At 41.1% G+C, this 25,758-nt stretch overlaps 1 protein-coding gene across 1 annotated transcript in view; it reads left to right on the forward strand.

The window, feature by feature from the left end:
• Positions 1-25,758, forward strand: part of Susd1 (sushi domain containing 1) — a 129,544-nt gene that overhangs the window by 20,431 nt on the left and 83,355 nt on the right. The window contains exons 4-6 of the mRNA XM_076840989.2: positions 2,270-2,425; positions 11,245-11,397; positions 12,378-12,557. Coding sequence (XP_076697104.2) covers positions 2,270-2,425; positions 11,245-11,397; positions 12,378-12,557 — 489 coding nt within the window. The remainder of the gene's footprint in view (positions 1-2,269; positions 2,426-11,244; positions 11,398-12,377; positions 12,558-25,758) is intronic.

The raw sequence follows: 25,758 nt of genomic DNA on the forward strand, positions 1-25,758 counted from the left end.
TTGTGGCTTCCATAAGAAGCCACAACAGATGGATGATATCCAGATTTAAGTCCGATTCAGAGAGAGAGAGTTTCACAACAGTATTGTAACAGTAAATGTGACAATAATCACCTAGTTTTCTCTCTGCAACCTTGTCACATGCAGTAAAAAATATTGATAATTTTGCCATGCAATTATAGATAGACAATGTATTCAGCCTTGTGATATCTTTGTATATGTGTGTGTGTGTGTGTGTGTGTGTGTGTGTGTGTGTTTCCTTTTTAAAGAAAAATAACAATCAGTCCTGCATTGAAAAAGTCATATTTCAAAAGCTGTGGTGCTATGATGCTGGTCTCAGCTATTGGGAAGGCTGAAAGGAGCTGTCAGTTACCCATCATCACCCTCCTGCACCCTGAAGTTGCATCTTCTTTGACCCTTGCTTTTTAGGGTTCTACCCATGCAAGGTGTTGCTGCTTGGCAGTCTGGGGCTCCTGAGGGAATTTATCCTACTAACCTTCTTCACTCTGCAGACCCCTTGCTAGCAGAGACATGCAAAAATCAGAAATTTTTGTACTTGGAGTTGAGGAGCATGGAAGAGCTTTCCTGCCCCTTCTCTAGATGAACTCCCTCTCTTAAGGAGGCTGGCTATACGCTCAATGTTCCTTTACTTTTAAACAATAGAGACTTCTCTTAAAGGAAGGAGGGGGCCTCATTAATGCATTCCCTAACACTGAATGCTGCACATCACAGTACTTGGTCAGCAGTTACAGGTGAGGTTATACATGTGTCAAAAGCACTATACCATGGTATTTAGCCAAGGGACTTCAGAATTCTGGAATCCTTTACCAACCCAGTGTCACCGAAACAGTGACACAGGACAAGAATCTCCTGTTTTCTGAACAGCTGGACTTTTATCTGAAAGCACTGTGTACCTTTTTGATCCTTGGGCCAAACATCTCTAGTTTTACTACCACTAGTTTTACCTGTGAATTGTGTTCCAGATTTCATTAAATTTTAAAATGGTAACACAAGAAAAAGTTAAAGAACCCAGATCTCTTGGAGGGCATTTTTGAGTTAGTAAGAATTGAGTGCAAGTTGTGAGAGATTATGAAACAGATTCAAGAGAACCCATAGTGAAATCAAACACTAAAGAACAAAAAGCCAAACTGCTAGTTTATGTTCAAGTTGATGAGCTCCCCCCTCCAAACAAACAAACAAATGAAAACCTTGCTGGACAGAACAGCTCTAAAAGGAACACAAGAAATTGGTTCCAGGAGTTCGCTTTGAAGATAGAGGCTGGAGCAGAGTTGGCAAACTATGGCCCACGAGCCACATCTGACCTGCTGCTTGTTTTTGTAAATAGAATTTTATTGGAACACAGCATTGCTTATTAGTTTATCTATTTTTTATATCTGCTTTGGAGCTCTGCAAGCATGGGTGAGTAGATGTAACAGAGATTTCGATAAAGTTTGCTGACCCCTGGGCGAGAGGACAGAGGTGGGATGGAGATTTACTTTCATTTTATTCTTTCAATTTTAAATTGTTTAATGAAAAACTCACAGGGCAGGCATCTGTGACCTCACAGGCATCCACATTCCAGCCCCTCCTCACTGACGTTACTCACAGTCCCTATTAGCATGAGCTGTTCCTGACATAATCTTAGCCCTGTTCCGGGATGAGGTTTCAGTGCTGATACCATTGTGTTTCCTGGCAGCTCAGATGTTAAAAAATTTCCACTTCAATCATTGGATATAATATTTTTCTCCTGTGGCTTTCATGAAAAACCAAGAAAATGGCTGAGCTGAAAAAAATGGGATTCTGCTGGGTTTGTTTCCCCAAGCTGATGACATAACGACACCAGCAGCGATAATCTTGTTGTTATTATCATGCTGAGAGTTGAACCCAGCATGCTAAGCCCTTGTGCATGCTAAGCACATGTGCATGCTAAGCACATGCTCTACCCCTTACTACATCTTCAGCCCTTGATTTGATTTTATTTTTTAAGTGTGAAAAAGTTTCAAAAGAGTCCCCTTCTCCCAATCTTCTTATAAGATGGATGCCCAGTTGGGCTTTGGGGGTTTCTCTGCTGGTTTTTGGATACACCTGCTGCACAACCAAGAGAGTCCTGGATCCTCTAGTCTGGGAAGCATATGAAAGAAGAAGAGGTGTGAAACTAGATCAGTGAACTTTGTCACGGCACAGCCACCCCAGGTTTGTAGAGAGATAGTCTGGGCTACTGAACGCTGTGTGGACGGTGGCCTTTCTGTGTGTTGTTTCCATGTATCAACAGATAAAAACGAGTGCCTGTTTGGAGCCACGGTGGTCTGTGGGAAACACACGTCTTGCCACAACACCCTGGGAGGCTTCTACTGCATTTGTCTGGAAGGCTATCGAGCTACCAACAACAACAAGACCTTCATTCCCAATGATGGCACCTTCTGCACAGGTACTCAGGGGGCTGCGCTGTTGGCCACTGGTGAGGCAGAACAGCATGTGGGCTGTGGAGGGGCGGAGGACCATCCCAGACTCAGTGTGACTTAAGGCAGGGATTGTCCTTTATGAGTAACGATGGACTAAGTGTTAGTGATTATGAGGGAATCAATGTCAATTTTGTGAGGTGGGTTAATGGTGTGGGGGTAGGTAGGATAATAATATTCTTATTTTGGGAGATGCATGCTGAAGTGTCCAGCGATGTTATTATGAAGTATCTAGTGTTATGATGTCTGTAAGATACTTTAAGTTGCAGAATCTGGAAAATCTCTTGAATTTTTGATGGTGACAGGTGGTCTGTGGGAGTTATTGTAATATTATTTTTCTGGTTCTGTGTGTTGGAACACTTTTCTCATGAACCCTGAGGGGGCACTCTCTGAGAGTTGCAAATTCTTATAACTACAAATGGGGTGTCCTTGGGGTGGCTCTGGCACTCACCGGCTCTGAGCATACCACCCGCTATGGACATGGGGATGGACTGAGCTGTGAGTTCACAGCGGGTCAGAATATTGTCCCTGTGATGTGGGCTGACCTGCTGTAGGAACAAGCTGAGAGAGAGAGATGTGCAACTTTTGGAATCACAATAGCTTTGTTGGTCAAATTTCTGGTCATCTGTTGGTTGAATGTAAAGGTGAAAAAAAACTCCAGAAAGTTCAGTGGCTCTTCTATTATCTGAGCTCTATTCACAGTATGTTACAATAATATAGCTCTTTAGCTTTCTTTTAAAATTTTTATTAAAACAAACAAAAACTATCTATATTCTAATTCATGAATAAAAATGTTTGTGCCTGGTCCTGGGATATAGTAAAATACCAGAAAGACACAGATCCTAAGTCAAGGAACATATAGTTCATGAGGGGAGATAGATATTAAAGAAGGAAGCGCTGAGAAATAAGTTTGCATTGTACTTGACGAGTATTAATTTATTTTCATCATTTTGCTGTCTTTTTATTTCATATGTGGCATGTACCATGCATTATTTTCAGCTCACTGATGAATAAACTGAGAAGAAAGAATATTACTGTCATTCAGTCATCAGGAAGTGACAGGGAACACAGCTGGTGCAGAGGACATCTTGATTTTTCACTTGCCCCAGTGTCCACATTAAGTTGCTTCACCCTGACCCTCTGTGAACATGCCCCATGATGGGGACACATTGCTCGGGGACTGCCAGCCTCTTGTCACGCAGCTCTTAGGTTTGGGCAGAACTCTTCCAGTTTCTTGCAACATGAATTCAACCTTCTCATGGTTCAGGAGGCTGGGAAGTCCAAAATCAAGACAAATTTTGTGTCTGATGAGGATCTCCTTCCTAGATGAGAATCTTTTCATTGTGTTCCCTGGCTCTCTGACTTTCTAAGAAAATCTTTGAATGGCCTTAAGAAGGAGAGGCAGAAAGTACTCCTGGTCCTGAGATGGATCGCATAGACTTTGTGACTGCTGAAAAGCTCTGAGTTACTTTAAGGTTTTCAGGGAAAAGAAAGAGGGAGGGGAGAACATGCTTTGTTTCCCTCCTGCCAGCTTCTGATGCTCTGCTCTATTCTCCCTCTTGACCTGTACCAAGGCGAAACCCTCAAAGGATCTGGCTGATTCATGAATGAATGCATTCTGAGTAAATGTATTATAATATCCTCTTGGTTTCAGATAGCAAATTACCAGCAACATGGTTGCAGAAGTCCAGTGTTGACAGATTAAATGAGGCACATTAACAAGAAAAGATAGTGATTAATGGAAACCTTATAAGATGACGATCTAGGATTCAGTTCACTCATCACACATTTCTCTTGCACTTCTTCCCTGACTAGGCTGGGCCAGTGAGAGGTGACAGGCAGACAGCTAATTTTACCCTCATAGGTGTTAGTCACAGGAAAGCAAAGGTGATGACTGGAATCCAGGGGGGACACTTATCTTGGCAACGAGGAAGGGAAATGTTCTGGAGGATGTGACACCTGAAATTGTGTTTTCAAGGCTATGGGAGTGAGTTTGCTGGGAAAACCTTTTATAACTATTTATTTATTAGTATCGTTCCAAGGGATTTAGTCAACTTTTGAAAGTTAGGAAGAAGGAAGAGGAAGAAGAGGAGGGAGAAGAGGACTTGGGGTAGGGGGAGTGAGAAGGAAAGAGAGAGGAGCAGGAAGAAGAAAATATTTTTTTGCAAAGGTCCAATAGGTGTCAGCCAAAAGAACGAATCCTGATCCAGGATCTGCTGCTATTTGTTCTACTTTTTGCAATTATTTAGTGATCTTCCCCTTTAGGAAAATTGGGATATACTTCACATTCCACAAAATTCAGCCTTTTTAAAAAAATATTTATTTTTTTAGTTGTAGTTGGACATAATACCTTTATTTGTTTTTATGTGGTGCTGAGGATCAACCCTAGGGCCTCCAGCTTGCTAGACAAGCGCTCTACCACTGAGCCACAACACCAGCCCCAAATTCACTCTTTTGAAGTATATATATATATATGGTTTTGAGCTATGCTACTATCACTACTATTTCATTTTAGGTGTTTTCATCATCCCAAAATGAAACCCCGCATCCGTTGGCAGTCATTCCCATGGCCTTTCTGGTTGAGGCCTCTGGTTAGCCCTTTGTAAAAACTGATGGGTGACTTTTCTTATTGGTACTGAGTTTCTTTCAAAATCACATTTGCCAGGGAAACATTAGTGGAGCTCAGCACATTTGGGGGTATTAGCCATTATCTGGTGTTTGCCTGGTTCCTAGATTCCGAAGAATCCTCCTGCCAGATGTTTGTTGTGATTCAGTGAGTGACAGTCAAGCTTAAGAGCTGGTTGCGGGTAGACTTCCTGGGAGGCCACCAAAAATAGACAAGGAATGAGTTGCAGGGGTTCTAGTAGGGAGATAATTCCAGCCAGTTCTGGAGAACCGGAAGATGTTCTGGCTCCAGAACTGAATGCCTCCTGGGAATCACGGAAGCTTTGTCATGAGGCACAGGAAGAAGCTCTGTGGAAATTCTGTGTGAGGGTGGTGTGCGGGGGTGGGCTAGAGAAAGGAGACTGACTACTGACGTAGGCTATGGCAATCATCTCCCTACCAATAGGACTCTAGGGAGGCCAGGCTCTACAGCAAAACCTGCAAACTACAAACTAGCTTCTATGTGCCACTGAATTCTCCAGATTCTGCGGATGCATCCCAACCTGATGGCAGCAGCAACCTTCTTTTTCTTTTTCTTTTTTGGTACAGAGGATTGAATGATTGAACTCAGGGGCTCTGGATCACTGAGCCGCATCCCCAGCCCTATTTTGTATTTTATTTAGAGTTGCTTAGTACCTTGATTTTGCTAAGACTGGCTCTGAACTCATGATCCTCTTGCTTCAGCTTCCCGAGCTGCTGGGATTACAGGAGCAACCTTCTTTTTCATAAATTCATCTCTTGCGGTATTAGGGCCTGATGCTGTTGCTGCTGGTGAAATGTAGCAGCACTAAGCTCTGGCTAAGAAAGGGGGTTAAAGGCAGGAAAAGAACTTAGGGAACACATGTTTGCCATTCATCAGTTCCCGGAACCTCCCGCCCAAAGCCTGGGATCCTGTAGGTTTGCCTGTGGTCATATCTAGACATTAGTCCTACCTCCTCCGAGAAGAGGCTAGAGATCCCAGAGGCTTGTCCCTGACGTGAGCCATCACCTCGAGCTTTTCAGCTCTTGCTATTGTGGGTTCTGGGGCAGCCTGATGTGGCCTCAGACACAAACATGCGGGCCAGCTGAGACTCTGCTTGCTCTCTTTGGGGAATTGCCCAGTTAACTTGTAGCTGTCTTGAGGTTTCCCCCAGTGATTTCTCCAAATGGAACTTCCCTGGCACTCCTTTGTTTTAGCTGGATCTTCTCCACCCCCTCCCCTCTTCTTCCCCTCCCCCTTCCCCCTATCTTTTTCTTCTTCCTCTTCTTTTCTTGCTACTAGAGGTTGAACTCAGAGTTGCTTTGCCATTGAGCCCAGCATAATAAACCCCAGCCCTTTTTATTTGTTGAAGTAGGGTCTCACTAAATTGCTTAGGGCCTTGCTAAGTTGTGGAGCCTTGAGATCCTCCTGCCTCAGCCTCCCAAGTCTCTGGGATTACAGGAGTGCACTTTTGCACCTGGCTTTTTGGATTTTATTCTTAAAGAGTTGTGTTCTATTTCTCTGGAAGAAGGAGGAAGCAAGGAAATATAAATCCAAGGGCAAGTACATTCCCTGGAGTGTGTTGCTTTCTCCTGTCCAGAGCTGTGTGGCTCCTTGAATGTCTCCCTAGAGTCTTGCTGACTCTGCTTTAGACATGGGGCCATGATACTGCTCCAGCTCCTAGGAAGGAAAGAGAAGCCAAAGATTCTGGATCAAAGGAGGTTGAAGCAAAATTCCATCTCCCCAAGAACCCGAGGTCCAGACCAAGACACCACTGCTCCTCTTTGGCGGGAGCAGGAAATGCCTGAGCGCCCCTTACAGGTTAATGTCTCCCACATCTGACTCTTGCCTTCTGTTACTTGCTCAAGCTCCAGGATATCAATTTTCTGGGTTCCTTTCCATGTCCCTCTTGAATATGGTGAAATATGTACACAGGGTTCTTTTCTAAGACTCCATTGGTGTAAGGACTGAGATTTATCCTCAATCCATCTACAAAACCGGTTTTCCTAAACAAATGATGAATATGGAGAAAACTGAAGAAAATGTTGAGCTTTTTCATGACCCCTGCATCTCTAAGCAGCCTCTCGCCTTACTTGACCTTATTTATTCTGATGTTTCACTGGCTGGAGTATTTTCTCAAAATTATTTTCAGAAAAGAAATGTCAGTGGTATAATTCTCGAGATCATTCATGTTCTAAAATGTCATTTCTTTTCTTAAATAGAGCGTGATGTCTCGTTCCCCGTTTCTTAGAACTATAAATACTACTCCACTGCCATGTAGCATTTAGTGTTTCAGACAAGAAGTCCTAGGTCAGAATGGGTCTCCTCTTCATAGGTTACCATTCCTTTTTCTCAGAAGGTATATTTTTTCTCTTATTCTGTGGGGTTTGGAATGGCTCTAATTTTTTACTTATTTTTGCAATGATGGGGATTGTACCTGGGGCCTCACATGTGCCAAGCAAGTGTTCTACCACTGGGCTACATCACAACCCCTTCATTTTAAGTAACAGCTTCATTGAGATATAATTTGCATGCCCTAAAATATACCCATTTAAAGTAAAAGTGAACAATTCAGTGGTGGTTAATATATTCACAGAATTACACAACCATTACCACCTATTTTAGATTTTTGTCTCCCCCCAAAGAAACCCCATGCCCATTGTCTCTCTGCTTCCCACTTCCCGCTGACCTAGACAACCACAGCTTCACTTTCTGACCCTATAGATTTGCCTGTTCTGGAGACTTCCTGTGGACTGGATCAGGCAATATGTGGCCTTTGTGTTAGAGTGAGGTGTTGAAGTGGTTCATATATTTCTATCAGAGACGACCTTCCCTAGATGCCACACCTTTGTCTTTTCTAGCTCATGGTGGGGAAAAGAGGAGGGTAGGAACCCTGCACTTGGGGTATGGAAAAATTAGGGGTGGTCCCAAGGGATCCCAATCCTGGAGGTAGGGGTGAGAGTCCCAAAGGGAGGCAGCAGGTGCGGTCAGCCCGTAGCCTGCTGGCCACACTCAAGATTTATTTTTCAGCCGGTGCCTTATGTCATCCTCAGGAGAATGACATGCCTGTTGCCTTAAAAGTCTATTCGGATTTGAAGCATAAGCTGAAGTTTCTGTTTTTGTTTTTTCCCCTTTGGGACTAGTTTTTGTATATTCACTCCCTTCTCTTTGGTAATTCCTCTTAAGTGGATATTGAATATTTTGGATCCGTCTCCATAACGTTTGGCATTTGTTCTGTTATTTCTTGTCTCACAAAATTTTTTTCTATCTATTTTTGGAGAATTCCTCAAGTTGGGATTTGCAATTTTTTTTTCCATCGGCAAGTAACCTATATTCAATGCCTCCACCGAGTTTTTATTTTTAGCATTCATATTTTGCTTAGTTTCTAAGATTAATTGTCTTCTCAGAAGTCCCCTTTTAAAATTGATGTGTTATTCTCTTAATCTCACTTATCTGGACTTTGCTGACTCTTCATATGTCAAGGGGTCTTGGTTATCTGTTGCTGCACAGTCCACCAGCACCTGTGCTGTCCCATCCCACAGACTGGCAGGGTGGTTCTGCTTCATCTGCTGTGGTACATTTAGCCGGTGGCTGGGCTGAGCTGCAGGTAATAGCAGGTAATAGCAGGCCTTGCCCACATGTCTAAGGCCTCCATGCTGACTAGAGGCCAGGGCACTTCAGTTATCTTTCACATGGCCTCTATCTTCACATGGTGTTTGATTTTGGGGGCCCCTTTGAATGGCCTTTCTCCCAAGCACAATAGCTTGGACTTCCTTACAGAATGGCCACCAAATTCCAAGAGAAGGAAAGGGGAGGCTGCCATGCTTCTTCTTTGTTTTATTTATTTTTATGTAGTGCTAAGGATGGAACCCAGTGCCTCACACATGCCACGCAAGCGCTCTACCACCGAGCTACAGCCCCAGCCCCCACCGCCACGCTTCTTATGAGCTGGGTCCAACAGTCTACTGTTACTTATGCTCTGTTCTGTTGGGCAAAGCAAGTCTCAAGACCAACCTAAGAGGAGGGGGAACTGATTCCACTGCTTTTTTTTTTTTTTGAAATTGAATCAGATTCTTGAGATATAGCATGCAAGGGGAGTAATTGTTGGTAGCTGTCTTTAGAGACCATCTTCCACAGATTTTCCCAAAGTTTGCTCCAGTGAAGGAACAGATAGGTTCGTCAGAATAGGTAGCTTGCGTGGGCTCCTTCAGCAACTGAGTGAACTGCTGACTCCCAAATAGGCATCAGTGTGACTGACAGGTGTGCACTGGACCAAGACCAAAGAGAGAGAGACTAGAGTGAATTTTTACAAGATTACATTAAACAAATTTATAAGGATTCTGAAGTAGTTTTCCTCTCTGTTTTGGGGTGCTAATCTGTCCTCTCTTTATTAAAAAAAATTTTTTTTTAGTTGTAGTTGGACACAATACCTTTATTTTATTTATTCATTTTTATGTGGTGCCGAGGATCAAACCTAGTACCCCACATGTGCTAGGTGAGCACTCTACCGCTGATCCATGACCCCAGCCCCAATCTGTCCTTTTTTCATGAAATTATGGTGTTAGTAGTTTTTTTGGGGGGGATTAAAAAAAAGATCTTGCCTGGCAGAATAGAATATTGGCCATTTTTATCAGTCCTTCTGAAGTTACCAGTCTTTGAAATCCCAGAGCCTGGGTGCAACCAGATTTTCTTTATTCATGATGCTCCCTGTCCACTCCCCACCACTCACTCCTGTGGTTCTTGTAGGTGTCCTAGAAAGATTGTCGTTTCAATCAGGGAGCTTTTATTTTGTTTTCTTCCTTCCTTTCTTTTCTTCTTCTTCTTCTCTCTCTCTTTTTTGGTACTGGGGGTTAAACCCAGGGGCACTTTAGCATTGAGGTACATCCCCAGGCTATTATTGTTATTATACTTTGAGACAGTATTTCACTAAGTTGCTAAGGCTGGCCTCAAACTTGCAATCCTCCTGCCTCAGCCTCCACACTTGCTGGGATTACAGGTGTGTGCCACCACACCCAGTGGAATTCTTCAAGTTTTTAAGCTGTTCTGGAGGGAAAAAACCCTGCTTACTCCACAGAGGTTTCTTTCTCCAGCCTCTGAAATGCTATACAGTGTTTACCCTTGTACCTGCTGTCTTTGGCAATTGTTTTAGTCAGCTTTTCCTCTGCTGAAAGACCTGACAAGAACAATTTTAGTGGAAGAAGTGTTTATTTAGGGGCTCACAGTTTCAGAGGTCTCAGTCCATAGAAGTCTGGCTCCATTCCTCAGGGCTTGAGGTGAGGCTGAACATCATGGTGGAAGAGTGTGGCAGAGGGAAGCAGCTCACAGCATGATAACGGTGGAAGAGTGTGGCAGAGGGAAGCAGCTCACATCATGATCAGAAAGCAGAGAGAGACTCTACTCACCGGATGCAAATATATACCCCACAGCCACACCCCCAGTGAACCACTTCCTCTGAGTATACCCCACCTACCTTCAGTTACCACTCAACTAATCCAATCCGGTGATTAATTCGTTGAATGGGTTAAGGATCTTTAACCCAATCATTTCTTCTCCGAACCTCCTTGCATTGCCCCACACATGAGCTTTTTGGGGACACCTCACATCCAATCCAAAACAGCAATCTTCAGTCAAATGGAGAAGACTCCAAGGAGCATATCTTGTTCTTCTTGAAGCTTATTTTAAGGCCTCTACTCTCGGGAAAATTAGTGAGCCCCTTCTTAATTACCGCCTTCTGCCTGCCACATCATCCTGTACTCAGGAACTGAGACGCTGTTTGTCAGTTGCTAGCATTTTTCACTCTTGTGCAAATTGTTTTAGCTTTGGAGCTCCATGTTAGTTTGAGGTTAGGACTATCTTTATTTATAGCAATTGAATGTGTTCTTTTTATTGGGTGTTAGGGAACTGGGGATGGTCATTGGTTTCTATTAATTTCCAGAACACACAAGTATTTTTTGAGCACTTCACATGTTTTCAATGCTTTATTATGTGAAGACTATATGAGAAGAACCCTTAAGGAGTAACAGAAAGTTCATGATACAATTGCAAACACATGTCCATTTGTAAGGACAGATGGAAAATGTGAGAAAACAGCTGTTACAATGTCCCCCCCACCCTCTTCTTTTTCTTTCTGTTTTTCTTTTTCCTGTATCTGGGGTGGGTCTGAAGACATAAATGAGTGTGAAGTTTCCGGCGTGTGCCGACATGGAGGACGGTGTGTCAACACTCCCGGGAGCTTCAAATGCTACTGTAAGGATGGATACTTGCCGAAGAATGGACCTGAGCCTTTCCACCCGGCCAGCGATGCCACGGTATGCACAGGTGGGTGTTGCCAATGAATGCAGGCCCTCCAGGTGAGATCTGTGGTGTGACTTGCACATGCTGATGTTCCTAGGTCTGTGTTGAGGCTGCGGGTGGAGATGATCTTTCCTTTGTACTTTTGTACAACCTATGAATTAAAGCAGATAGTGATCTGATCACCATAGAAGGGGCTGTGTTAAAAAAGTCAAAACTAGCAAACGAGGTATTTTAGTAGTTAACAGACATTTGACATCAGTTGTGATGTTAGAGAGTAGTTTAGCCAATCTGGTAAAGACCCAGCATCTCAAAAGTAATGTTGAAAATTACAAAGGTACATATATTTTAAGGTATTTTGCAATTCAGTTTTTACTTCATGGGATTAGGTGTTCGATTTTTTTTTTTTTTTTTTTTTTTAGTTGTAGATGGACACAATGCCTTTATTTATTTTTATGTGGTGCTGAGGATCAAACCCAGTACCTCACATGTGCTAGGTAAGCACTCTACTGCTGAGCCACAAGCCTGGCCCTGGACTAGGTGTTTTTTAAGTTAGTATAAATTAATGAGGACGGATCTCTAGATTATTTCATCTTTGTGCATGTATAGATGCTATTACCTAGGGAAGGTCAGAAGATGAATAAAGATAATCATTAGAAACATGACCAGAACTCATATGGAAAAAGCTGAGCACAGTGGCACAGGCCCCTGATCCCAGCGACTCAGGAGGCTGAGGCAGGAAGATCGAAAGTTCAAAGCTAGCCTCAGCAACCTAGCAAGGACCTAAGCAACTTAGTGAGACCCTGTCTCAAAATAAAAAATAAAAATGACTGGGGATGTGGCTCAGTGGTTAAGTGCCCCTGTGTTTAATCCCTAGTATCAAAAAAAGGTCAAATCAGTGTATCTAAAATAGGGATTGGGATATGTGTGTGAGGAATGGGGTAAATGTGGAGCAAGATTGTGAATTTTGAAACTTTACATTCACATGGTAATGAATTTGTTTTCAGAAATAGACTGCGGCACCCCTCCTGATGTCCCACATGGCTACATCATAGGAAATTATACCTCTAGGCTGGGCAGCCAGGTCCGTTATGGTTGCAAAGAAGGATTTTTCAGTGTTCCAGAACATACAGTTTCAAACTGCACAGCCCTGGGCACGTGGGAATCCCCAAAATTATATTGCCAAGGTGAGTTTTCAAAAGGTCCAGGATTCCAGTTATACCATTTTGAGGTTGTTTCATATTTCTCTCTCGATTCTACTTTGGGCTAGTAAATAAAGTAAGTCCAGTATGTCCCTGGTTGTTACTAGTAAGTTTTCAGTTGGTTCTGTTGGTACTTTAGGAATAGTGTCTTGTCAAGTGCAGATGATAATTCTATCTTCTAGCTTTCTGTATTTGTGAAGGTTATGTTTCTTTTCTCTCTCTCTCTCTCTCTTTTTTGAGATATGTTTTTCTCTTGATGGGTCACTTGGCTAATGTTTTCAGAACGAAAACTTAAATAGTAGTGTTGACTTTATTCTCTTCTCGTTCCTGACTTCCATGGAAATTGTTGGGGCGTTTCACCATTTGTTTGTGATTTTGGCTTTTTGATGCTGTGTGTATCTACTTAGAACCTTGAGCCCATTACTGTTTTCAGCTCGTTTAATCCTTACGGAATCCCTGTGAGAAGATACTTTTATCACAATTTACAGATGAAAAGAGTCCTCTGAAAATGAATAATGTAATGGAGAGGCTAAGTAATTTGTTTAAAGCTGGATAATTAGTGGTAGAGATGAAATTCGTACCCAGAGATCCTAGTGTCACAGGTTGGGTTTTCGATCACTCTGTTACACTGATTCTGTTTTTATGATGGTGGTTTTGTTGTTGTTATTTTGCTTTCTCTCTGTCACCAGCTACTACTATTTTAGTAGTTTGGGCCTGTGTATAATCTCAGGGAAACTTTCATTCATTCTCATTTTACTAGGAGTTTTTTTTTAGTTAGAAATGAGTTACTTTGGGCTGGGGTGGTCATCCAGTGGTAGAGCACTTGCCTAGCATGTGTGAGGCCCTGGGTTCGATTCTCAGCTCCACACATATTAATAAATAAAATAATGTTCCATTGGCAACTAAAATATATTTTTTAAAAAAATGAGTTACTGAAGGTGATTATATATTTATTTTCTCCTATTAAACAGTAATGTGAGAGCTGGGGTTGTGGCTCAGTGCTTGCCTAGCATGTGTGAGGCACTGGGTTTGATTCTTAGCTCTGCATATAAATAAAAAAAATAAAGGCCTAAAAAAAAAAAACAAAAACCAGTAATATGGTGGATTATAGTAGTCACCTTCCTGGTAATGATAGTACTAATTGCTATTATAAATTATCCTTAGTTTTAGGTGTGTTATTCCTTTAATCTGGGTTTTATTTGCTAAATTGTACTTAGATTCTTCCACTCTATTCACAAGTGTGATTGGTCTGTTTTCTTTTCCTCTGCCATTTTTGTTGTATTTGGTATCAATGGTACTGAGAATTAAAAAAAAAAAAAAAAGAACATGAATCTGTTTCTTTCTCTGTTCTCTGGAACTCTAAAATGGAATTTTTAAAGATTTGGGAAATTTCACTTGGGAAACAATCTGGACATCCCACTTCAGAAGAGGTAGCACTTGGAGTAGTTTCAAAACTTTCTATACTTGGCCGGGCACGGAGTCACAAGCCTGTAATCCCAGTGGCTCAGAAGGCTGAGTCAGGAGGTTTGCAATTTCAAAGCGAGCTTCAGCAACTTATCAAGTCCCTAAGTGGCTTAGCAAGACCTTGTCTGAAAAAAAAAATAAATAAATAAAATCTGGGGATATAGCTTAGTGGTTAAGTTCCCCTGGGTTCAATCACTGGTACCAACAAACAAACAAACAAAAACCAAAGCAAAACAAAACCTTAAACTTTCTATACTTACTGGTACGTTTAATTTTCTTAATTTTTTCCTTTGGGATCATTGTTGGTAATTTATATAGGAAATCATCTATTTCCTCAGATATATTTATAGAGAGAAGTGTAAGCACTCATAGTTCTAATATTCTGTAGTTGTATCTGTTTGTAACTACTTATAGTAGTAAAATATTGGAAATAATTCCAAGTGCCTATTGATTGGAGATTGGTTAAATAAATGATAGTACATCCATAACATAGAATATAGTCAATAAAAATTATGTTATAAAACATTATTAACACACAAATATTAATAGTTTGAGTTATACTCTATTAATACTATATTTTAATTTTGAAAAAATTTCTATATACAGATATACTTAGAAAAAGATTTAGAGAACTATTCATCATATTGGTAATGGTGATATTTTCTTTTCTTTTTTTAACATTTATTTTTTAGTTGTAGTTGGATTCAATATCTTTATTTATTTATTTTTATGTGGTGCTGAGGATCGAACCCAGGGCCTCGCATGTGCTAGGCGAGTGCTCTACCACTGAGCCACAACCCCAGCCCAATGGTGATATTTTCACTGGGAGATTCTAGATATTTTTTTTATGTAATTTCTGTATTGAAGGAATTTTTATATACTAGACAAAGTAATAAAACAGTTTCCCTTTTGGAGAAAAGAAAAAAGCCCAAATTTTCATTGAATTCATTGCATAGCTAAGAAACAGTCATGTGCATGGCAAGTTAGTCCTCTGGATATTCTGAGTTGCCATTCAGGTTCTTAAACATATTCTATAGTTGATTATCATCTTCAAGGTCAAGGAATTTTAAAGGTACATTTTTAATTTTAAGAGCTTTCAACGATCCAGTTCAAATGAAGACCTTAGATTAAATGTGCTGTAACAACAAAGGGAACAATGAACAGGGTAAAGAGAATCTACAGAATGGGAAAAATATCTGTAAACTATTCATTTGACAGGGGATTAATATTTAGAATATATAAGGAACAAAAAACAAAAAAAAATTGAATAAAAAATGGTCAAATGATCTGAACAGACCTTTCTCAAAGGATAATATACAGGTAGCCAATGAATATATGGAATAATGCCTAACATCATTAGTTATCAGGGAAGTACAAATCAAAACCACAGTGATGTCTCATTTTACCCCAGTTAGACTAGCTATTATCAGAAAGACAAAAACAAAACAAAAAAATTTGAATGAGTATGAGGAAGATGGGGAACTTTTGATGGGACTAAAATTAGTGGAGTCATTATGAAAAGCAGTAAGGAGGTTCCTCAAAAACTAAAAATGGTACTGTCATATTATCTAGTTTTCCTACTAATGGGTACAGTTGCAAAGAAAATGAAGTCAGCACACAAAAGAGATACCTGCATACCTCTGTTTATTGCAGCACCATCCACAATAGCCAAGATATGGAATCAATTCAGGTGTCCATTAACATATAAATGGGTAAAGAAAATGTAATGTATACACACAATGGAGTATTATTCTGTGATGAAAAAGAATGAAATTCTGTCATTTGTAGTAACATGGAACCAACTGGAAGACATTATCTTGAGTGAAATAAGCCAGACACAGAAAGACAAATACTGTATGATCTCACTTGTATGTGGAATATAAAAATAGTTCATGTCATAGGACTGGAAATTAAAATAGTGGTCACTATAGCCTAGAAGGGTAGGAGGGAAAGGAAATGGAGGTAACAGGTACCAAAGTATAGTCAGGTAGGAAAAATAAGTTCTCTATGCACAAGAGGATGACTGTAGTTGACAACAATTGTTTATATATTTTATAATGAACTAGAAAAGAAGAACTTCCAACACAAAGAGGGGATAAATGCTTAAGATGGAAATACTAGTTACTCTGATGTGGCCTTTACACATTATATACATCTTCTAGTTTTATCACACTGCACTTCATATATATGTACAATTATTATGAGTCAATTAAAATAGATAAAATAGACTATAATACACATCAAAGAGCCCTCTAATAACTTATATAGGAAAGTCCTTGTAAAATAACTTATTACTTTGAAAATTAGTAGTCTTTTGGATGGAGAATGCAGAGTTAATTTAGAGGCGAGTGCTCGCCCCATTCCCCCAGGAACGGATATTTTAAAATCATGCTTCTGTTTCCCTCCTCTGTTACCTGTTCCCTTGCGTGCTGACACCCTCCTCCTCCTCCTCCCCCGTCACCACATGGCCTGGGCTTCTCGCTGCCTCTTGTCTGCTCCTCTTGGAGCGCACACACACCCCTTCTAATTTACGTTTCTGCCTTCTTTGGGGCTCCAGAATCTGGGCCGTGTGCCAGTTGACGCTGTATTTTTAGCTCAGTGTTACGAAGCCACAGGAATTGGGAATTTCACAAAACACCCTTACAAACTGTGAACTCGGTTGCTGCGGAGGAGCAGCGGGCTTGTGAAAGGGACAGCTGTGACACAGAGCACAGCTTTTGTGTCTGATGACGGGCTTCCCCATCAGAGAAGGCACAGTTGGTGGACCATCATGTCTGCCTTCTCCCAGATCACTGTGTCCCTGGAGGCTCTGCCGCCTTGGTAGGGGTGCCTGGAACACGGGGCCCCATCCTACCAGGCCTCAGAGGTGCAGCTGGAAGAGAATCTTGGAAGCTTCCAGTGGGACCCCTGTGGCCCCGCTTCCTGTATTGAGATGCCAGTCAGACACTTCCATCAACTCTCTGGGAGAGGTGGAATTTCTAGCTTTCATTTCCTATCTTCCTATTGTTATTATTTTCTAAAAAGTTTTCAGAAAATATGCTAGTTGACAGTGGCAGTTTGAAAGAACTTATATTTTTTTTGAATTTCAACCAAGCCAGGAGCAAGGGGAGGGAATCACTTTAACTGTTATGGTTACAGAGCTGATGCCTTCTGAGAAACTGAGGCAGTGGGAAGACCCCCCCCCCACCTTCACACCTCGATTCTTGTGATCAAGTCAGAAATATTTCAGACATGTTGCTCAGAATAACAGGAATGAGCTTACTGAAGGGATAGTCAGTGGGAAAGGGGACATTCTCAGGGACAGAGCAGGTCCTCTCGGAAAAGAGAGGGACGATATGCCTGTCCTGCATTCCATTTCTATTGGGGATCCCAGAGAAGTTTCCAAAGAGTCCTGCCCAGGTCCCTCTCTTGACTGACAGTAAGATGACATCAGATTTTCAAGTACCCACTGCCATGGCAACTCTAGGTCACTGTGGCCCCCGCTGACAGGTTCTAATTGAATTCTTCACCCTGTGTTCTTACAGGTTTTATGGTTAGGAGGAGCTGTCCTTATCTCCTAGAGTTTCAGGATCTGGTCACAAAGGTCTCCCCCTTCAGGGTAACTTGGGTTCCTCTTATCAACATTATTTGGGGCCTGCATTTCTCCTGCAGATAGGTCGTTTGCTGAGGAAGGTGACATATCCTGTCTACTTAGGCTGGGCAGGGCTGCAGGTAAATTGCTTCTTAGAAAAGAAAGTATGCACAGTGGGCCCATTCTGTAGAATTATTTCCTTAACCTCGTGTTTCCACCATCCTCATCTGTCTCTCTTATTCTTATTATCAACAGCAAGTCCAGAGTTCAGATCTAATGCTCTATATGGTAGAAACTGGGCTAAGAAAGTGTAGAGTCCTTCAGGAAGTCAAGGGTCGAATGTTTCCTCTCGTATGCAGAAGCTAGAGTAACGTAAGGGGAAAAATGGGGTGTGGGGTCAGGGGAGCGGTTCCCAGAAATAGAAGGAGATTGGTGGAGTAGAGGAAAGGGACCGAAGGGGAGGGGGGAGGGGAAGGAAAAGGAGGAATCGCAGAAGGGTATTGACCAAATTAAGCTGTGAACACAGATGGATGTTCCACAGTGAATTTCACCTTTATGCACATCTATAAAGCACTGGTTAAAAAACAATAAATACACAGAAGAAAGATCAGTAGAGTAGGGGGAGGGAAGAGAGGGAGGTAAAGAAAGTAGCACTGGGGACTGAAATGGAGCAGATTATATTCTATGCGTGTAAGATGACGTCCACATGAACTCTACCTTTGGGTATAACTATAATGTGCTGTTAAAAAAAAAAAAAAGAAAATCTAGAGTCTGAGAGGGGACAAAGACAGGTATAGCATTATCTATTAGATGAGGTGGGATCCCAGTATTCTGGGGGAAGATGTATGAATGACCAAGAGAGGTCAGGTGGGGAAGTAGGTGGTTACGTGGAACAGACATCTGTGCTCTTTCTGTTGAGCATGGAGGAGTTTGCCCACATAGAAGAGTCTAGTGAGGACTGGTTGTGGTGTTGGTGGGCCAACTGCAGGATTCTGGGAGCATCTGTCTTTATATATGCTCGCTTCCCTTACAGTGCCTGATGATCCTTTTGGGTTGGTAATTTTTATTGTCAGTGTTCTGGTACTAAACAGTCCCTTTAAGAATCCATTTATGATGGGGCCTGGTGGTATGCACCTCTAAGCCCAGCAACTTGGGTGACTGAAGCAGAGGATGGCAATTTTGAGGCCAACCTAGGCAACTTAGCAAGGCCCTATCTTAAAAAAAAAAAAATCCACTTCTTTGCTCGCACTTCAGCCTGCTCTTCACATAGCCGCAAGAATGAATGTCTTGAAATGTACTTAAAACTCCACTGAAGTATTAAAATGGCCATGTATTGAGAGCTAAGCCCAAACTGCTAAATGTCGCCTTGAAAGACGAGAAAGGTTTGGCCCTTTGGCTTCTGTCTAGGTCAAATCCCCCGTTATTCTCCCCCAGCCAACATGTCAAACTTGTCAACTGCAGGGGCTTTGCACATGCTTGTCTCTCTTTTTGAAATACTCATCTCCCTGCTTTAAATTTTTAAAAAATCTTGATAAAAATATACATACTATAAAGTTTACCATTTCAACAATTGTTAAGTGCACAACTCCGTGGCATTAATTTCATTTACAATGAACACAAACACCATCCATCTCCAGAACTCCTTCATCATCCCAAACAGAAACCTTGTACTCAGGGGTGGGGGCTGTGGCTCAGTGGTAGACTGCTTGCCTAGCACATGTGAGGCTCAGGGTTCGATCCTCAGCACCACATGAAAACAAACAAATGTATTAAAAAAAAGAAAAGAAACGCTGTACCCAGTAAACAGTAATAGCTTTCCATTTCCCTGTCCCTGTAGCCTCTTGTAACCTCTCTTCTGTTTTCTGTATCTAAGAATTTGCCTATTCCAGGTACTTCATATTGTGTGGTACAATATTTGTCTTTTAATGTCTTCTTTCACTTAGCATAATATTTCTAAGGTTCAGCCACGTTGCAGTGTGTATCAGAACTTTATCTCTTCAAATCTGAATAATATTCCGTTGTCTTTATATACACATCTTGTTTATCCGTTCATCAGTTGATGGAGCCTTCCTATAAGCCAGCACCATATTGTCTTTCAAGTTTCAGCTTAAATGTCACCTCTGACATTATTGTGTCTTCATACCAATATGTTCCTATATTATTTATGATTCTCATGGCTTTTGTCAGTCTCCCCTGCTAGGCTATAAATCTGGGAGCTCAGCAACCAGGTGGGCTTCTTCCACAGAGTCTCTCTAGCACCTGGCCAGTGTGTGGCTTGTGGAGCCCTGGATCCCCCTCAAAAGGTGCCACAGACCATGGCAGGCATTGTGGGATTGGCCAGGCCTTGTGGAGATCCTGGCCTCCTGTTTCGTTTGATCCTCAAGCTCCATGTCCTTTCCAGATTCTGCGTCTTCTTCCTTTGTCTTCTGGACCTTCATGCTTGCTTCTCTCACTTGGTTTGACATCTCTGCTTTGCGCTGACTCCTGGCTTCCCCTGCTTGTGCATGTGGCCCCCAGAGACCCAGCACTGTGGGCTGATTACAGAGCTTCTCCCTTCAGTTGGTCAACAAGGATGGGACAGGATTGTTAATGTCCACTGATAGCACATTCTGGTTCTACAGAGGTGGCCAGCATCTGAAGATGGATGAGTTTAATAGGTTGGATTTATTTCCCATTTCACAGAGGAGTTTACCTTAGGCCACTAGCTGTGTACCAGGATGAGAACCCAAAGCACTTTTCCAAAGTGCAGATTCCGTGTAAAAGCAGCCAGTGAGCCCTGGAGATGGAAGTCCATGATGAAGAAAGCTGGAGGACCCTAGAAAGAGAGATACTGGGACAAAGATTCCTTTATGTGCAGCATAGTCTAGGACCCACCCTGAAGGGTGTTGATGTTACTCAATCAACTCTTCATCTTTATTAGTGGAACCAGATCTCATCTTTGCAAAGTTCAGAAGGGTCTGAAAAAAATTGCACATAAATTGGAAAATGCATTCAGGTAAAGGGGTGGCAGGTAAGTGTCATTGCATGCTGCTTCTGAATCTCTGAATTTTTAGTACTGATGTAGAAAGGATTTTTTTTTTTTTTTGAGATGGGGACACTCTATTTCCCAGGCTGATCTCAAACTCCTGGGCTCAAACGATCTTCCTGCCTCAGCCTCCCTAGAGGCTGGGACTATGGTGCGTGTCACTATTCCTGGCCCTGGAAAGGATTCTGAGACTACATCTGAACTTAGCATAGAAGAATTCTGTGGTTGATTCATGGTGTCCACCGTGGGTGGCAGAGGATGGAGTGGCAGCAAGCCCATCTTGTGTTTAACACCTTTGTTTCAGGTGATGGGAGGTTTTGTTCATTTGAAATTATGTCTTCTGGTACCTCATTATATACTGATCTTTTAAAGCACTTTCATAAATTATATTGACTTGCTTGCTTTAAAAATCAATTTTAAACCATATCGACTTATTCACAGTATAGTTTATAAAAGTGTATTGACTTACTTGCTGCATGTGACAAATCTCTTGGGTTACCCTTTTGCTAAGCAGACGTCATCAAAATGTGTCTCTGTGTTTGGATTCACTGGATGGGGCACAGTGACTGAGGTCATTGGTTGTAAGACCATCAGAATGGGAAACACGAACTTTAGAGTCAGGAAAACCTATGTGAGTTTTGGCTGAGCCACTTGCTAGTTGTGCAACTGCCTCTAAAACTCTCTCAACTTCTTTTCTTCTGGAAGGAATAAAATGTGTTTCATCCTTTGGTTCGTATGAAGCTTTAATGAGAGAATAAATGTAAAGCCCTGGGCACTGGGCCCAATTCAGAGTAGCTGCTGGATCAGTGTGGCTATGATAAACAAGTGGGGAGTGGCAGGTGTGTTTTTAATACAAATTTAAGATCTGTTCAAAAGGTCCTGTCATAAAGTGGGAGGGTCTAAAATTCTTCAGCTTTCACTTTACCTTATACATTTAAGTTCAGATATTCCATGTGCAACTAGAACATTAAAATGAATAGTTCCAATGTTCTTGTTTGAAAAAAGAAACATTCATATGCAGCTCAAAGCTCAAAAGCTATCATCACCTCAACAGATTCTTGTAGGGAACACGCTGGTAACCCCTCGCCCTTCCTCATGCTTTCGCCTTTACCCACCTCCTCTGCAGGTTCTGAAATGTTCAGGTTCTAGCTGTTTCCTCACTAGACATTATTTATTGACAGTGTTGTGATGTGAAAGGGAAATTTTCCTCTAAATGAGCTCTCTCTACGAGTCCGATTTGAAGACAATGCATTGTTAGTCAAGGATAAAACTTAAGTAAGATTTTGGTTTATAAAATACATCAAAAATAATTTTTTTTATCCTTCTACTGCCTTGAGTGCAAGTGGACTTTTTGGTCCTAATGAGCTCATTAGCTGAGAGCAGCTAATAAGCTGCTGTAGACAATGAACTTCATAGCATACTATAACCCTTTTTCCTTTGGTGGTTACAAAATTCAACTTGCCACATATTGAGAAGTTACAGGTTACAGTCCAACCTCCAACATTAATTGTATATATATATTTGTATATGAAATATACAAAGTTATACACATATATGTACTTGTATATGACATATACAAATTTAGTCCCAAATTACTCTGGAATGAGGGTCTAATTATGTGTAGCCAAATTCAGAACATGCTATAAGATATATGACACTTTTTTACAGTTTTCAGCCCAATTCTTTTTTTAAAATTATAGCATTATAGTTATTCATAGTAGTTGGGTTCTTTTGACAAAATCATACATGCGTGGAATTTGAGTTCAACCCCTGCTCTCCCTTCTCTCCTTCCTCTTCCTATTTTCTTCCCTGTATTCTACTGATTTTCCTTTCACTGGTTTACTTATTTATTTATTTAATTAAAAAAAATTTTTTTTAAGTTATAGGTGGACACAATACCTTTATTTTATTTATTTATTTTTATGTGATGCTGAGAATCGAACCCAGTGCCTCACACATGGAAGGCAAGTGCTCTACCACTGAACCACATCCCCAGCCCCACTTATTTATTTATTTATTAAAAAAATTTTTTTTAAATATTTATTTTTAGTTGTAGGTGGACACAATTTGCTTATTTTATTTATTTTTATGTGGTGCTGAGAATCGAACCCAGGGCCTCACATGTGCTAGGCAAGCGCTCTACCACTGAGCCACAACCTCAGCCCCCCACTTATTTATTTTTAATTGGTACTTTCTACATGTACTAAAGGTAAAATTCCCTGGGGTACATTTATATATGCATATAATGTGGTTTTGTTAAATTCATTCTTTCTTTCCATATTTCCTACCATTTCCTGATCCTTCTCCCTCCCTCTTGATCTCCTTCTTCTACTCCACTGAACTTCCCCATTTATGGTATCCAACCCCACCTCTTTCTTTCCCTTATTTTGCTCTAGCTTCCACATATGAGAGAAAACATTTGACCCTTGGTTATCAGAGTCTGCCAGCCCAATTTTTGGGTCATCTTACAGGGAACATCACAAGATGAGTGTCTTCAGTCACTCACATGACTGCCAGTGGCATTTTAATAATGTAGGATACATTTAATAATGTAGGATACAGGCACAGCCCATTTAGTGAGGACGCTTTCACAAACGAAGCAAGGAGGAAAATACAGTATGGTACTGGATTACCGGATTTGGAGTCTGAGTGTAGTATTGATTCTGGTGTTAATCTGACTCGACCACTTGGCCCTTTACAAACATCTACATTCCGCTGGTTTCCTGATGACAGGTAGACTTTGGATTTGATTCTGAGGCATGATAGACACTTATTCCTATAGCTGGGTAAAGATGAAAACCCGACTTTCATGTGATTTTGTTCAGTTTTTGCTCTTTTTGTGTTCTTTTGAAGAACTTTACATCTTGTGATTTTTTTAATTTTTCTGGGAAGATTTGAGGATGGATCGACATCAAGAAGTGGAATAGCTTTATTATTCATTCCCCTGGCAGTTGGCCAAATGTCTGCCCCAATTTATAGGCGTTATTGGTCAGTTTTCTTTCTTAGCTTGTTATTTATTGATCTCTAAACAGTCTTAGATGAAGCCTCCTATTGCTGTGTTATTTCTGTCATCAGTCGATGTTATTGTGCCGATGTTCATAATAAACAGCAGCCAGTGTAGTGACATTTGTGACACAGTCAGTTGTTGATTAGATGCCATAAATTGCCTAAACCTTTCATCTATCGGAGTAGATGAAATGAAAATATTCCAGAAGGAATATTTTCTTGGGTAGCGTATTAAAGCTAGCAGAGTGGATACTCTTTTTATCTTCAAGATAGGAGATAAACATTATGTGATACATTTGGTCCTCGAAACTTTGACAACCCATTTTCCCTCCAGGGAGGCCTATTTTGAAGTTGACTCTTTGAATAAAATCATAGATAATGGGAGAGTAAGGAAAAATTCCCAGCCATGCTTATAATTAGTTGACTGTATTCCTGATGCAGATTCAAACCCTGTTACTTAATAATATAATTAGCCAGAGAAACATGTAGTTTTAATGAACACCTCTTTGCATATGCCATGCAAATTTGTGCTGCTTATTTTTTCTTTGCTTTGCGTATAAACTGTTTTATTTATAATTTTATTTCCTTGTAACATGGGGGAGTTTCACGTAGAATTATATTTTTTATTAACTACTGTGGCCTCTGTTGGATTGACTTATGTTTCCTAATAGGAATCAGCTACTTTCTGTGTAGAAGTGGTAGTGGCTAGAGTGTCTGTGATAGGGCCATGTTCCAGGCCGGACCCTCATATCATGGTTTTAAATCTGTGCCAGAAAGATTTTATGGGGTCATACAACTACAGGGGGAGTCTAATTCCAGCAGTTCTCCTGCTCTGGGAAAGTTCTCAGAGACAAGAGTGGGTAGGGGGAGTGGTCATGGAACCCTTCTAGATTAGATCTGATTTTCCTGCCTGCTACCTTTGCTCTACAGGTGTTAGCTAACCTAAAGTTCAGCCCTACTTGGGGCATAGAACGGACCCTTCATTGTGAGGCTGCCCAGATTGAATGGACCTGGATTTCAGGGTCCCACAAACCACAGTTTGAATATTAACTCTTTTACTAGTGTTATGACTTTTGAGTGTGTCATAAGCTCCTTAGGGCCTCTGTCTTCATATCTGTAAACTACTTGAGGAAAAAAAATACCTATATCCCACATTTTCTCTGGGAAATAAAACAAGATAGTCTATATATCTAGCAGGCTTCTTTGTGTGTAATAGGATTTCAGTAATGCTATTGTTTTTAAAATCACTGGGGCTTGAGCAGTTTCCTAGAATTCCCTGGTACAAGGCTGATGCTAAGTTTTTGTGGGTCTCTTTCTCAGCTACTTGGTGTTGGTAGATGTGAATTACCTCTGCTGGATAACAGACACAGAAGTAATGTCTGTCTTGTTATTTATACTTGTAATTTAGTGATATCTGTTTCCTTTCCTAAGGGGCTGTTATCATATCAAAGTCGCACTTATTGCAACTTGAATAATGATAAAGTCATAGCAATCTATCAACAAATAACTGTGCACTGAGTTTTTACTATGTAAAATGTTGTTTTAAGTAGGCATTGTGGGGTACAAGAATTATAAGCAAAGTTTCTGTGTTTTAGGAACTGTCCATATATTTGGGAAGACATAATATTCATAAAACACTAAATCCTCAAGGTAGGAAACAAAGGCCAAATGAAGAGCATAGATAATCTTTGTGTAAATAAATAAAATGGTATTTACTTATTGTATCTTCAAGTACAGATTGTCGCGACCCCTCGCCAGCAAGGGAACACACAACACAGGATTCTTCTTTCAGCAGTTTATTCAGGCCTTGATTAAAGTGTCTTCTAGTGACCCCCCTCTCCCGAGCGCCCAAACACAGCCTAATAAAGCCTCCCACGTACCAATCTTAAGCCGCCATGTGGATCTTTCTCATAGGGTGGCAAGGGACAGCGTGCCAACTCTCCAATAAAAGGAGTTGTTTACCACAGGCCACAGTGGAAGCCGGCGCCATCTTCTAATGGCGGCCACAATCTACAACAATGGCTCACCACAGTTCCCCCTTCTATTTTATAAAACAATGCAGGCGAAAGTAGAGGTCCTATCCCACTGTGCAGAAGCGGCTGTAATGTATGGTTCAGTCC

Source organism: Callospermophilus lateralis, chromosome 2 (assembly GCF_048772815.1).
Source record: "Callospermophilus lateralis isolate mCalLat2 chromosome 2, mCalLat2.hap1, whole genome shotgun sequence".
NCBI lineage: Eukaryota > Metazoa > Chordata > Mammalia > Rodentia > Sciuridae > Callospermophilus > Callospermophilus lateralis.